Here is a 14078-nt window from a genome sequence, read left to right on the forward strand (position 1 = left end):
TTTCTGCTTTTGCAGCATTTGTGTGGTGCAGGGTGAGCAAAAGGTTCTGCTGCTTGATTCTTCTGCAGGAGCCGCCTAAAAGGGAAATGGCCACTGAGCTGCAGACCAAGCAGTACTGCCTGACGTTGGCCAGGGGGAGCTTCTCCTGCCGCAGTGTGCTGATGACAGGTCTGGAGATGATCTGCAGGGCCAGTTCGTAGATGGGAGCCAGGAAAGGACATGATGGGAGGAGGGAGGTGTTAAGCAACATCCAAGGCATCAAAATGCATCAGAAGGCCCTGAAAAGCGTCACAAAGCCACAGCCAGGAAGCTTGGGAGTATCATGAGCAGCATCCAGTATGTGAGAGATTATTTGCTACCATGCCAAATGGTAGCAGAGCTCCCCCTGCAGACATCCCAAAGCCAGACAAAACAGGAACAAACCCGGAGCTGAGCTGCATGCACCCCACAGCCACAGCATTGCAAGCTGGGGTGCCTTGCTGTGTGCTGCATTCATCCCAGTCCGTGTGAATGAAGACTCTGGAGGCAGTCAAGGCGTTGGTTGAGCACGAGTGTGCTTTTATTATTATATAAAGGACAGGAGGGTGTGAGAGGTCCACGGTGAAGATGGGACTCATCCTGTCTTGTCATGGAGAGAGTGGCTCAGAGCTCTCAGTGCTGCTGTCCGGTGCCTGGGACTGGAGGTCTGATTGAAAGTCCCCCTGCAAAAGGCTCTGCTCCTCTTCACTTATGCTAACCTGCTCCTGCATGGAGGTGCTGCTGTCGGGGCACTCACACTGTGCTTCAGATGGGCTGCACTGCAGAGACTCTGGGTTAAAATCCACACTTGTGACTGTGGTGTCTTGCAGGCTCAGGTCAGCAACTTCAGCAGAGCCAGGTGTAATGAGAGCATGGACTTCGATGAGCTCCTTCTCCCCATTAATGTTGTTAGATGGAAGGCTGCTATTAGAACTGCAGCAATTTGTGCTTCCTATGAGCTCTCCACTGATGGAAGCACACAGAGCATCCTCGCTACTTGCCCTGGATCTTATGGCTTGGCAAGGGCTCGATTCACCTAGAAAGGATACACAGGGGTTAGTGTCAAACTTTCACAAGCTGAATTACGACAGTGGTACTTGATCAGGGGTGAAGATTTAGGCACGGGATTGAACGCTAGAAAGAGATACATGTGCAGAGCAAGCTTGAATTCTATGTTCCTGAAAAGCAGGGATTTGGAAGCTGCATTTGCACCCTTACCTGCCAGGACTACCACTGCTGTTTCTGAGGGCTGCCTGGCATTGCGCTGCAGTTGGCGTTTGCTGCCAGAGGATGGCTTCCTGAGGCTGAAGCAGCAACACCAACTGCTAGCTGGTGATTCCTCAGTCTTGCTGGGTGGATTTTGTCTGGAGAGAGAAAACAGCCAATGCTGTGAGTCGTGCGTGGTGCAGGGTGAGGGAAGAGCAGCACTGAGCTCTTGGCAGCAGTTGCTTGTTCCTAGCACTGCCTGGTTTCTGCAGGAAAACACAAAAACCCACCCAAACAATGATGCTAGGTGCTGGAAAAGAAAGTCCTCTTTACCTGTCAGATGGAAAGTCAACGACGGTGTGGAATTTGCCCTGCCCAGCTGCAGGGCTTTCTTCCACTTCAATGTCCCTGCTGCTCTCTGTTACCACAGAAGAGGTGCTGTGGCCTCGCCTCTGTGCCTGTGCCTCCTCCAGGCTGAGCAGCTTTGTGGCAGCAGAAGAGACCCCCACAGACTTGGGCCCTGGGAGAGAATTGTGCCCTGTCAGGGAAAACCACAGGTAAGAGCGAGGATCAGAAAGCAGCAGCACAGCCACCACAGTTCTGGGGGAGGTGCTGTATTTTTCACAGGCTTGCTTATCCGAGCCACTGGAAGAAGAGGAGCTCAAAATAACCATGTGGGAAGAGGTGTGTTTATGGCAAAGGACACGGTCATCATTAAGAGCAGCTTACTGTATCAAAATAGGCAAGGAAAAACCCAAGGAAATGGGGGCAGGGAACTGAGAAAGCTTCGCTGCCACACTTGCATCAAGCTTTTCCTGCGTGCAAACCATAATAATGATGGTTTCCTCCTTGTGAAGTTTGGGCTTGGACATTCTCAGCATCCAGCAACAGGATGCCATACCCTAATGGAAGCCCAGAGGTCTGCTGTCCCCTTGATGGTAAAAGAGTATCTCAAAGGTCCCGGAGAAGGCCTGCATTTGGTCAAGGTGTCAGGTCAAGATCAAGCTAATGGAGGAAGACACTTACCTGCTGCATCTGTGATGTCTGCTCTGGATTTGGAGCCGAAGAGGACGTCTGTGTGGTTGATGAGAAATTCCACCACATCTGACTGTGTCTGCAGCTCCATGCAGGCAGCTCTTCCGCTGGCGCAGGCAGACTCGTTCTGCTGTGATCTGTAGAAAAGGCAGATTTTAGAAGTCATTTCTCCAAGACCGTTTCCCCGAGTCTGAATTGTTGCAGCCAAAAGCTGTCAGCTGAGGCTCTGGAGACTTCCGCAGTGGGCAATCAGTGATGCCACTGCAGAAATTCCCCTGGATGATCAAGGACACGTCAGTCCCATCTCAACAAGACTGCAGAAATTGTCACCTAGACATTGTGCCCGTGGGGATGGAGAACAGCTCAGGCTCCTGCTCTTCTCTCAGCCACAGATTTTACAGGAGAAGAGCACATTTGATGGAGAAAAAGGGAGCACTGTTTTTTTTTTTTAATGGAGAACAGATGTAAGCGTTGTGTTGAAACAGAACCAGCAGTTTACCTTAAGAGGTTTGGAGCCCACACAATGGCTAGGTTCTTGGCATGCATGTTTGTGATGGTGGAGCTCCCAGCCAGACACGCCAAGTGTCTCATCAGGAACTCCAGTGTCCTGGAAAACAAGAGAGGCAAACGTTCAGCACCAACGAGCATGCCGTGCTGCAATTCAGAAAGACAAAGGCTGGAACCGCATCGTTGCCCTCTGCAATGCAGCAGGGCTGAGCTCAGCAGGCTGAGGGCAGCACTGACCTGTAGTGAGGAGCGGGCAGCTGCTGGATGACGTCCTGCATTCTGAGCAGCCGCTCCTCCTCTGTAGCGGCACCAACAGCATCCTGGAGTAGTGCAGAAAGGGAGCGAGACACCAATCAGGCTAGTACACCACTGCGAGTAAACCTCGTGGGGCTGACAGCAAAAGGGCCTCCGAGCTGGGGCACTGCTGCAGCCATCTGCCAAGAGGCCCAGGAAGAGGGAAATGAAAGACGTGGCCTTGTGCTTACCGAGAACTTGCCGTACAGCTGGTGGGTGAGCAGAGGGTTCGGGAGCTCCCTGAAGTACATCTTGCAGAGGGAGCTCACGCTGTGAATGTCACGGACGGTGAGCTCAGGAATCTGCTCCGACTCAAATTCCTGCCTGGAGAGAGGGACGCAAACCCGGTTGAGCGAGAGGAAGGCAAGCCCAAAGCCACACCAGATGCACTCAGGCTGTGTCAGTCGCAGCACTCTTACCGCAGTCTCTGGATGTTGGACGCGACGCCGGACAGGCGGTATATCCCCTGCACCACGCCGTGCTGCTCAATGAACTCAGCGCAGCTCTGGAGGACCTGGGGGACTGAAGAACACGTGCCAGCCGTCAGTGGAGCTCCTGATTCAATCGTGCTGCAGGCTGTGCTTCACATCCCATCCACTAAGCCCAGCCAGGCTTGGCTGAAGCAAATACAGATGTGCTTGTCTCTTAGGAGCATCCGCCTCACTTTATCCTTCAGCCATCAACTCCCATTACACGTGTCTCCACGGCTATCAGCCTGCCCCCTGCTAGATATGAGCTCCCTTTCATCTTCTTTAGATGCCCAGCAGAGGAAGATCTCAGGAATGGGCTGCTCCTTACCATCACGACCGGAGTGGAGAAGATGCTCTCCCAGGTCACAGCCAAACACCCTTTCCTTCTCCACCTCCCGCTCGGTCGGTTTCTTTGGGCGGGCCTTCACCAAGGAACGAAGGAAGGTGAGGATCTTGCTGCGTTTCTTGGGCACTGCACAACAAAAGGAAGAAACCAGGTCATTTCAGGTCTGGCTCCGTTGGACGAGGCCGAGCACAGCACATTCTACAGGGCACGTCAGAACGGGAAGAACATTACCAACCAGTACATACAAAAAGGGATTTTCCCCATCTCTGGAGGAGCCCAAGGCCAGGCTGGATGGGGCCCTGGGCAGCCTGGTCTAATCTGACAATAAATGTGGGGGCTGGCAGCACAGGCTGATGCAGGGAAGTGGAAGCCTAAGATCCTTGCAGACCCTTCCATCACAAGCCATTCTATGAAGATTCTATAGTTTCCACAAGTCCAGTCATAAACACAGGAAGATTGCACCAAATCCCTGCCCCATGGTGTGCATGAAGGATCATCAACCCAGAGGACAATGTGGGATGGATAAAGGAGGTACTAAACATGGAACACACCCCCAAAAAGACTTCATTTTGCTTCCCCACACCATCAACTGTAACATCCGTACCTGGCTTTGGCACAGAATTGATGAGTGCCTCAGGAATGTTCTTATTAATGAGTTCCACACACTCCCCTGGGAAAAAACCAACCTGTAACAAGAAGAAAAGAGAGGCCAACTATTGCATGCAGCACTTCTCAGAACTGAACTGTTAAACCAAAAGCCACATAACATTTCCCTCGAAATGGCCATAGTTCACAGCATAATGGTAATAATTTTTCACATTTGCAGCCAAAGGCAAGGTCCCTTGACACCGACACAGGGAAACTGTTTATGTCCACTAGGCATCCTGTGCAGGCAGAGCAGCTCTAAGCTGAGATTCCTGCCTTTACTGAAGTTGCACTCTCCAGTCTGAAGCTTGTGCCTACCTGGAAGCCGAGCTTGCCTCTCCACCAGGGGGTCAGCTCCTTTGGTGGCATGTCGATGACACAGATGATGTCTCCCACCTGCAAGAGATTGCAACATCAATCCCAGCTTCAGCACGGCTGGGAGGAAAGCACAGCTCAAATGACTGCATTCTTCTGCACTGCCAAACATTGCCGAGCGTGAGAGCACTTGCACCAGCGCAGCTGTGAAGGCATTTGCCACTGTAAAATAGAGCATGGAACGCCTTGAACTGCTTACCTCAAAGGAGAGTTCATCCGCTGCCTGGGCAATGTGTCTCTTAATAGCATGGGCAGCAGCAATAGCTGGAATGTTCACAGGTGCCACCTCATGGTCCAGCAGGGGCTTCCCCTTGTTCTCAGTCTGAAACAGAGAGCACAGGCCACGGTGAGGAGCTGGGAACCAACAAGGAGGATTTCAAGGTGAGGAGCACATCTGCAGAGAAAGCTGCAGGAAATGCACTCGGTCCTTATCATGGGCACTTCAGAAGGAACTGCAAGTCTAATAACGGCTGTTTCTCTCCCTGGTGTGCAGCAGGCACACGCCAGGCAATGCAAAGATGCATCTCTCCCCACCCAGACTAATCAGCAATGGCACTGACGCAGACAGGTGGCCTTGTCCATTTTGCCCCCTCCTTTCCTACGCTCTTTGTGCAGGAAGGCTGACTGTTTAAGATGCTAGGAGACCGTGAAGAGGGAAACCAAAGCTACGGCTGCAGTTACAAGGTGCAAACAGTGCCATTGCAAGCACCAAGCAGCTCTCTTGAGCAGTCCAACCAACAGCGAGGCCAAACAGAGCAGAGAATGATTGTTGTTTCTGCAGCCATTTCAAGGGAAAAGTCAGTAGAGGACAAACCCCACAGCCGAGATGGCTCTGGTACTTTTAAAAACTTGCCACGCTTGCACTACTGTCTTGCCACAGAGGAGCTCTCTTGGAAAGCAGGAGAGCACATCTGCGGCTCACTCTGCTGGCTGCAGTCAGGGAACAAAGACCAATCAGAGCTTCATACTCTACCTCTGTCCATGCCAGGTCAGGCCCACAGCTGATCTCGCTGCACGCCACAGCCATCAGCGTAGGTGTGACAAGCTGGAACTGAAAAGAAACACACTTTTATTTTCTCTGTTCACATCTCTGCTGTGCTCCCTACAGCTGTCGGGCACACTCACACAGCCCAAGCACGCCTGCTGGTGTCCCTGGTGATGCTGTGCAGCTCTGCACAAGCTGGGGCTGGGACTCTTTGCCTAAGGGATTGCTTTCCATAAAACCAGCTGGTCACAGCACCACAGACAGCATCCTTCTGAGGGCTGAGCTGCAGAGCACGTGGAGAAAACCCACACGTGACCAGCGTCCCATCAAAGCTGGATGAGGCTGTGTTACTAAACACGGGGCGTCACGGGCTGCTAAAGCATGTGGGGGGACAAACCATGGCAGGTACCTGGCAAGAGATCAGAACGAGGGAGAGAAATCTCACGAATCCGCAGCCTTTCCTTGTCACTTTGCTCTGATCTTCCACGAGCAAAAGCTGCAGCAGGGAAGCAGGCAGAGGGTGGAGAGAGGAGAGAGAAAGAGCAGGTCAGTTTGCTTCCACGGTTTAGCAAAGACTACGAGGGAAAAACCAAAATCTGCCCTCCCTCAACTTAAAAACTTAAGTTTTCAACTTAAAACCATTTCCCCTTGTCCTGCAGTTATCTACCCTTTCAAAGAGTTGATTCCCCTCCTCTTTTTAGGCTCCCTTTAGGTACTGAAGGCTGCCATGAGGTCACCCCACAGCCTTCTTTTCTCCAGGCTGAACAAGCCCAGCTCCCTCAGCCTGTCTTTGCAGGGGAGGTGCTCCAGTCCCCTGATCATCTCTGTGGCTCGCCTCTGGACCCTCTCCAACAGCTCCCTGTCTTTCTGGACACTGTACTGCAGCTGGGGCCTCACAAGAGCAGAGCAGGGGGGGACGATCACCTCCCTGTCCCTCATGGCCACCCCTCTGCTGATGGAGATAATGTGATCCTATGAGCTCCGCCAGCCAGCAGTTCTCAGCACTCACTGTCCCCCCGTCTCTCCCACACTGTCTCAGCTTACCTACAAGGTGCTGCACAGGACGGTGTGAAGACAAAGGGACGCAGTCGGTGCACAAGTGCAACAAGCGAGCTGCTCAGTCAGAGCTCCAGCGCTCCAATGAAGGGACGCAGCACGCACTGCTCCTCCCCTCATTCTAGCCCTTATGACATCACTGAGGGCCACCAGGCTGCTCCACCACGACGGACAGGGTGGGGAGGCAAGACCAGGCACAAGGGCAGAAGATTCCAACAGCCCAGCCCAACGTTCTGGAATCAGGGGCTGCTTGGAATTCTACCCCAGCCAAATCCTGGAGAAGCTGGCACGGGGTCGTCATGACCAAAGCGCAGGACCTGGCGCTTGCTCTTGTTGAGCCTCGCACAACTGGCCTCAGTGCATCCCTCTGGAGGGCCTTCCTGCCCTCAGCCAGATGGACGCTTCCTCCCAGCAGCGTACCTTGCAGTGCTGGGCCCATGTCAAATCCACACTAGAGTGGGTTTTGTTACATTCAAGGGCATGTTGCAGCACCCATCTATTTCACCTGGAAGGAAATAAAGCAGGAGATGGGAGAAACACAGAACTGCTGCCAGACTGCTTTATCCCTTTCTTAGCCCAACTTCCCTTGCCTCATCCCCTACCCCAACTCCTGGATGATGCCCACGGGCTGATAGTTGGATCTCAAGTCCATAGGACTCCTTTCACAGGACTACATCAAAAAGGCTGTCACACTTGCTCCGTACACTCACACTGACCCAGCAGTGGTATCACAGTCACTTAACACACACACAACAACCAAACCCCGAGCATGCACATCCCTTCCTGCGTGACTGCAGCCCACAGCTCCCCTTCACACCTCCGTGGATCTCTGGTGTTTTACACGGATGCAGCCTCGCTGCAGCTCCGTGGCTGTCACACAAGGCCTGCAGGACCTCTTTCTCTCCAAACCCCGTCTGCAGGCAATGGTTCACGAGGTTCACCTCCTGCCCTCCTGAGCAAAAACAAGCACTAAGAACAAGAGCAAAGCACACTGGACTCGACCTGGCTGGATCCCCAACCCTCAGTCCTTTCAGTCGTACCCTGGTGTGGAGACTCATCCCCAAAGCCTGGCTGGACATCAGCACAGGCATCATTCTTCAAACGCCCCATCCAAGCAGCAAGGGATCAAAGCGTTGGCACAGCTGAAACAGAAATGCTGTGTGAGTTTCCTGTTAGCACTGAGCAGGAACAAATCTACCGCTGAGCAGCAGGATGTGAGACAAGCAGCAGAAGACACCCAACCTGCAGAACCAGCTCGTTTGGGGTCGGTCCAGATGTTTGTCTGCTCTTTTCCCTGGCCCAGGCCAAGCTTGTGAGCTGCTCCTCCTTGGTGCAGGGGGAAATGGTGCAGATGCCATGTGGTGGCTATGCACAGCATGCCTTGGACTTGCTTTTCCTATCTCCATCTGCCATTAGCAAACAGCATCTCCAGCCTCCAGAGATCACTGAGTCCAACCCCTGCACAACAGTGAAAAAAAAGATATGATAAGGGGTACTTAAAGCACAGCATCTGTAATCAGATCAGACTCCTGCACTGTGAATACTTCCATGAGTATTCCTGCAGAGTGCATCACTTAGTCTCTCTTTAGCCTTGTGTTCATGGTTTTCCTGTAAGAGCTTGTCTAAACACTGCCTGTAATTGTGGTTATGCTAGAAGCATTTGGATTTCTTGATCCTCAGTGTGATTTCAGTAACAAATCCAGATGCTTTTTTGTTAAGGGCAGCTTTCAATTTCTCAACTGAAATTTCAATATTGCATTAGGTGTTGACAACCACGGGGCTGCAGTACAGAGAATTACAGGGAGATTAATTTCTCCATCTCCATTCTCCTAGACATTTATGATTACAGTGATGTAGTTATATACAAAGTTGCAAGATACCAAAGCTAGAATAACCTCTTGGTGCAGCAGGATGTCTGGAGCCCAAGTGCAGAGTCTCAGTGTTGCAAAGCCTTGAAGAGGTGCAGCGTATGTGCTGGGGCTGATGACACAGACCCTGGAGCAAGGCCAGTGTGATGTTAGAAACTTGACCAGCAGCTGATCTGTTGTCAGCCATTTCTGGACACAAACGGGATCTGGTCGACTTAGGACATGACCTTTGGGCTGGAGAGCAACTCCCCGAGGAATCACACAGCCACTGCAGACCGTTGGCAAGAACCCCATACCAAAACAGCTCATCTGCAATCAGTTTTTAATCTGTGCAGCAGTGATTGGAACAGGCGCACGCTCTCTGCAATTGCAGGAATGTTCACAAGTGGAATGTACATCACCTGTGTGCTCCAGCTCTTCTGTGTGCATGCTAGGAGAAGTGATCCCCCTGCACCCAGGGCTGCAATAAAGTCCTGTGGGCTTTCTAACCTGCCCACCAGCAGCCCAGGCTGCCCAGAGCCACATCCAGCCTGGCCGTGGATGCCTGCAGGGATGGGGCATCCACAGCCTCCCTGGGCAACCTGTTCCAGTGCCTCACCACCCTCTGGCTGAAAAACTTCCTCCTCACATCCAACCTAAACCTCAACACCCCTCGTCTCAGTTTAAAGCCATTCCCCACGTGTCCCATCACTGTCCACCCTCCAAAACAAAACACCTCGGCTGTTCAACACTGAAAGAGCAAAATAACCCACAGCTCTTACTTCCACTGTATGCATTTAATTCCAAACTTAAGGTCACAGGTTAATTACTCATGTGATCCTTCCTGACAGAAGAACTACTCGTAGTGATGTGTAGGAGTAAGGAACTGTTTGAAAAGGTCATGGACATATTAGAACTTGCAGCATTTTTCTTAATAGATGCCTACATTGCACAGCATTTTGTAAAACACACGTTACAAGTACTGTGCATTGGATTACACTATATCAAACTCTAAGTAACAATACAGGTTGCTTTTAAATCTACACTTACATGCTAACTCCTTGATAAAATTCCTGACTGCCTTCAGTTTTATAGCCAAAGCAGTGTTTGAGCTGGTAATGTACTCTTGAACAGCACTGCTGCCTTCAGCATTTGTATGTTTAGATCTGAAAAGAGAACTTGGTCATTATTTCACGATGAGAGAATCTTATATGACAAAACAGAATTACAAAAATCTGACAATACTGTAAAATGCCAGCGTAAGAATGTGGCTTTGATTTTTTTTTTTTCTTTTTTTTTTTTTAAATGGTGAGTGTACCATTAATTCAAGACAAGAATTTTGTTTGTAAGTATATCTCTATAACTGCTCTTGGCATCATTCTGTAGGATGAACTAGATACATGGAATTTGGCACTGGCTCCCCAGGGCAGTGGTTTGGCACTGAGCTGACAAAGGCCAAAGAGCATTTGCACAATGCTCTCAGACACAGGGCTTGACCCAGAGGAGGTCCGGTGTGGAACCAGGAGGTGGAATACATGATCCTCGAGGTCCCTTCCAAATACAGATATTCCATGATCCTCTAATACTTATATTCCCAAGTCCTGTACACAGTGCTCAGATGCTTAATTGAAAGGTTCCATGAAACAGTGAGGTATCTATGTCCCTTTACCACTCAGTTATTCAATTTGCCACATGGATCTTTTATCCAGTCACATTAAAAAACCCCTCAAAGTATTTCCTTCAGTCTTCCATTCTGATAGAGCTTTCTGGAGCAAATAAAGAGTTGCAACTCAGAATGTCCACACCTCCCTTCCTGCACCCTGCATACTTTTTTCATTGCACTGTGATTACGTACCATTCTATTGTCACCCTCATTCTGTCATTATCTAGGCAGTTTACTGCCATTAAATTTTCCAGCAACAGATGCCCACAAGTACAGCCAGCCTGGAAATATTTTGATTACTTACCTTTGTCCTGATGTCCTTGTAGGAGGTGGGACATTTCTCCATCTCAGCAGCAGAGGGCAGGAGGGGTCCAAGGTGAGGGCACGCTCTCCTCTATTTTTCTGGCACTCAAAGACAAAGGGAACAAGAAAACCAGACGTGTTCCCTTCCCACGGCAAACACCAGCCTTTCCATCCTTACAGTCCTTCCTGCCATCAGCAGAGATATTTTGCTTTCTTGTGCCACTTCATCCCTTTAGCATCTGGCATTCTAACAAAAAAGTACTCTAACACAGGAATTTTAATATTTTCATATTAAATGTCAGAATTAAGGAACCATTATTATTACCAAATATTTAAAACATTCAACCCAGTGAGAAGTGAACTGATGTTGCATTTAGCATTCAGATAAGAACTTGACATTTCTCCGGGAAATTCTGTAATCATCATAGTGTTTAACAGTTTTCAGTTTATGAATACTAGTTAAGTCTTCACTAATACATTATCTTCTTCCCCCTTTATGCTTTCTATATTGCTTCTGAAGCAGACTTACCTCATGATTGAATAAATGTATAGTAACGTCCAAGGTGCTTGGATTGAACAAAAATAATCCCAGTATGGGGTTCAGTCAGACTTCTATAGAATAGGTGAATCTTATGCACTGGTGCCAGAGATTTCCAATAGACGACAGGAAGTTCAACAGATGAAAAGTGCACCTAAGTAAAAAGTGCTACTTTAATAAACTATAGTCTCATTGTCAAGCCTTGCACTGTCTCAGCAGATTATTACAAAATGTTCATTCAAGCAGGAATTAAGAGATGCGTCTGAATTGATAACAACAACGAGTAATTAAGAAAGCTTGACTGCAGTCTGCTTGAGGATTCCAGTCTGAAGTGTGTTCCACCTGATGACAACTGGGAATGTCTTTCTCTCACCATTAGAACCATTGCACCTCTGACTAAACACATAGCTAATCACCACTGAAAACTAACTACATGTTGATTAACATTCAGAGAGATTGTGCAGGTGTCCTTTTAGGAACTGGCCTACAGTATGCTAAGAGGGATGGATGTGGGGACATTAGGATAACGTGCCCTCTGCCTGTTAAGACAGCCCCAGCAGAGCAGGTCAGCAGGCTGAAGAGCTGAGTGGGTCACCAGGGCTCAGAGACTTCACTCGGCCATCTGCAAGTTGAGGGACTTCAGCCCAAGCTGCCCTTTTCCATGCAGGCAAGGAGGCCAAGAGAAGGTGGATCGGCACGGTTCTGGTGCAGACAGGGGCTGCAGTGTGAGCAGGCCTACACAGACAAGGCTGTGCCCACACAGAGTGACAGCAGCTTTCGCTGTGAGCAGATTCCCAGGGGGCCTGAGCCATGGCAGTTCTTGATGGCAGCATGTTCCAATCAGCCCTGGAAGTCTTCTCTGGACGTCTGTCGCATTCTGGAATCCACACTGAGGACGCAGTCGCTGTGTCAGAGCAGCTGGCAGAGTCACGGGGAACCGTGACGTAGTTGGCCCAGGGAGCAACAACAAGGCCTGCACTGCTCAGCCAGCCCAGGCCAAAGGGGAGCACGAGAGAGAGCAGAGGAGAGAGGGGGGGAAAGAGGGCCAGGAAGGAAAGGCCTGTGCCTGAATGGACGTGTAGCAGCAGCTGCTGACAGCAAACTCGGTGATGGCAGGGGCACAGCAGAGCAGTGCAATGCTGGCAGCTTCCTGTGTCTTTCACACAGGCACTGCAGACATGGCCAGCACTGGGAGATCAGCAGAACTGCTGCACACCTCTGCCAGCCCAGGCCAGAGGAGTGCAGAACAGTGAGCTGCTGCTGAGGGGAGAGAGGATGGCCTGAGAGCTGACCTGAGAGGCAGGGCTGGCTGTGTGACAGCAGCCTCTGTGTCCTCCTCCTGTGTCTGTGAGGGCCAGAGGGCCAGAAGAGAACATGCCCAGACAACAAAGCCCTGCTGTCCTCTGCTGCTCAGCTGGAGAGATGTTCCGCCTTCCTGAAGGACGCTGATCCAAAGGGAAGGAATCAAAGGAAGTCCAGGCTGGCTGTCCTTGTGGGCATCAGCTGCTGGCAGCTGCCTCTGTGCTGCCATGGGCAGGGCACAGCACACACAGTGTTTGCAGTTCCCTGTGTGACACTGGCCCTGGTGACCTGACAGCCATAGGGAGACAAGAGAAAGAGCTGCCTCCCTCTGCCAGATGAGGCAAAGGTGAGAATCCCAGAATCACAGCATGGCCCGGGTTGGAAAGGAGCTCAAGGTTCATGAATCTCCAACCCTTGGCTCTCCAAGGGTGCACAGGGGGCTTTGTTCTCCCTGTGGTGCAGCTTCAGTGCCAACTCACAGCTGAGCTGGTTGGCACACTGTGACAGCCTGCCGCTCTGAAGCTCTTGGGGCAGTGCTCAGTTCTTTCTGAAGTACTCTGGAAAATGCTGCTTCTCCTTCACCAAGTCTGTTTCCAGACAGACGTCTTTTTCTCCTCTGTACACACAAACAGTATCTTGTAACTCCCTGGCACAGTGCTCAGAAGTGATACTTCTGGAAGCACGTCAGAGAAAAGTGGCCTTGTCCCAGTGGACTTTCAGAGCAGATGAGAACAAGTCTTGGTTGACGGCTTTCTTCTGCTTCTGGAACTGCACAGGCAGGTTGTGTGTTGTCATACTTTATGCCAGAGTGCCAAACTGAAGCAGTTTCTGCAACCTCTTTTTTTCATACTTGTCACTCTTTGCTGAGACCTTAACTTAGTCATTTTTAATGCGCTCTCATCTAAACTACTGTGTCCTCCAGTGTCAGTGTTGTATGAATCAGGACTGTGGGATTTCATCAGTGAAAGGATTCTGCTCTAATGACTGTCATTCTAAAGCTGATATTGTTTCTACCGCATCAGGCTTGCAGGAAGCATCTTTGATCAACAGAGAAATCAGAAAAATTGCTTTTCCTATTGCAGTTTCCTTTTAACTAGTGATGAAAGCTGTCAGTTTATTTTTGGCACCAGAAATCCTGGGATGCAACCAGGTTAGATAAGAAGTGACACTGAGTCAACAGTAAGGGAACACAGGTGAGATAGCATCACACAGCTCTGGAAAAGATGTTCCAGCTCTGTGTCTACCTACACCTTCAGGAGATGAAAAGTACTGGCTTACTGAGGTGTCCTGGGTTGCAGGTTCTGTTAATCTCCATTTTTGGAAGAGCTGCTTGCAATAAATACCTTGTAAGGTGAATGAGCTTGATAGAAGTAGGGTGTGAAAGAGATGGATTTGCTGTTTCCCTGAAGGTGCAGGAGTATTGCTGTGCCTACAGTCAGTAAACAAGGCAGAAATCACTGTGTTCCTCAGAATGAAAAGGAATAAAAA

The 14078-nt window shown here is 50.2% G+C and overlaps 1 protein-coding gene across 1 annotated transcript in view; it reads right to left on the reverse strand.

Moving 5' to 3' along the window:
* Nucleotides 1-732: 732 nt before the first annotated feature.
* Nucleotides 733-14078, reverse strand: part of LOC149912205 (rho GTPase-activating protein 32-like) — a 32787-nt gene continuing 19441 nt past the window's right edge. The window contains exons 2-5 of the mRNA XM_090130943.1: nucleotides 1558-1762; nucleotides 1237-1382; nucleotides 875-1054; nucleotides 733-743 (exon numbers count right to left, since the gene is read on the reverse strand). Coding sequence (XP_089987069.1) covers nucleotides 733-743; nucleotides 875-1054; nucleotides 1237-1382; nucleotides 1558-1762 — 542 coding nt within the window. The remainder of the gene's footprint in view (nucleotides 744-874; nucleotides 1055-1236; nucleotides 1383-1557; nucleotides 1763-14078) is intronic.

Source organism: Phasianus colchicus, chromosome Z, assembly GCF_987193195.1.
Source record: "Phasianus colchicus chromosome Z, bPhaCol1.hap1.1, whole genome shotgun sequence".
Taxonomy (NCBI): Eukaryota; Metazoa; Chordata; class Aves; order Galliformes; family Phasianidae; genus Phasianus; species Phasianus colchicus.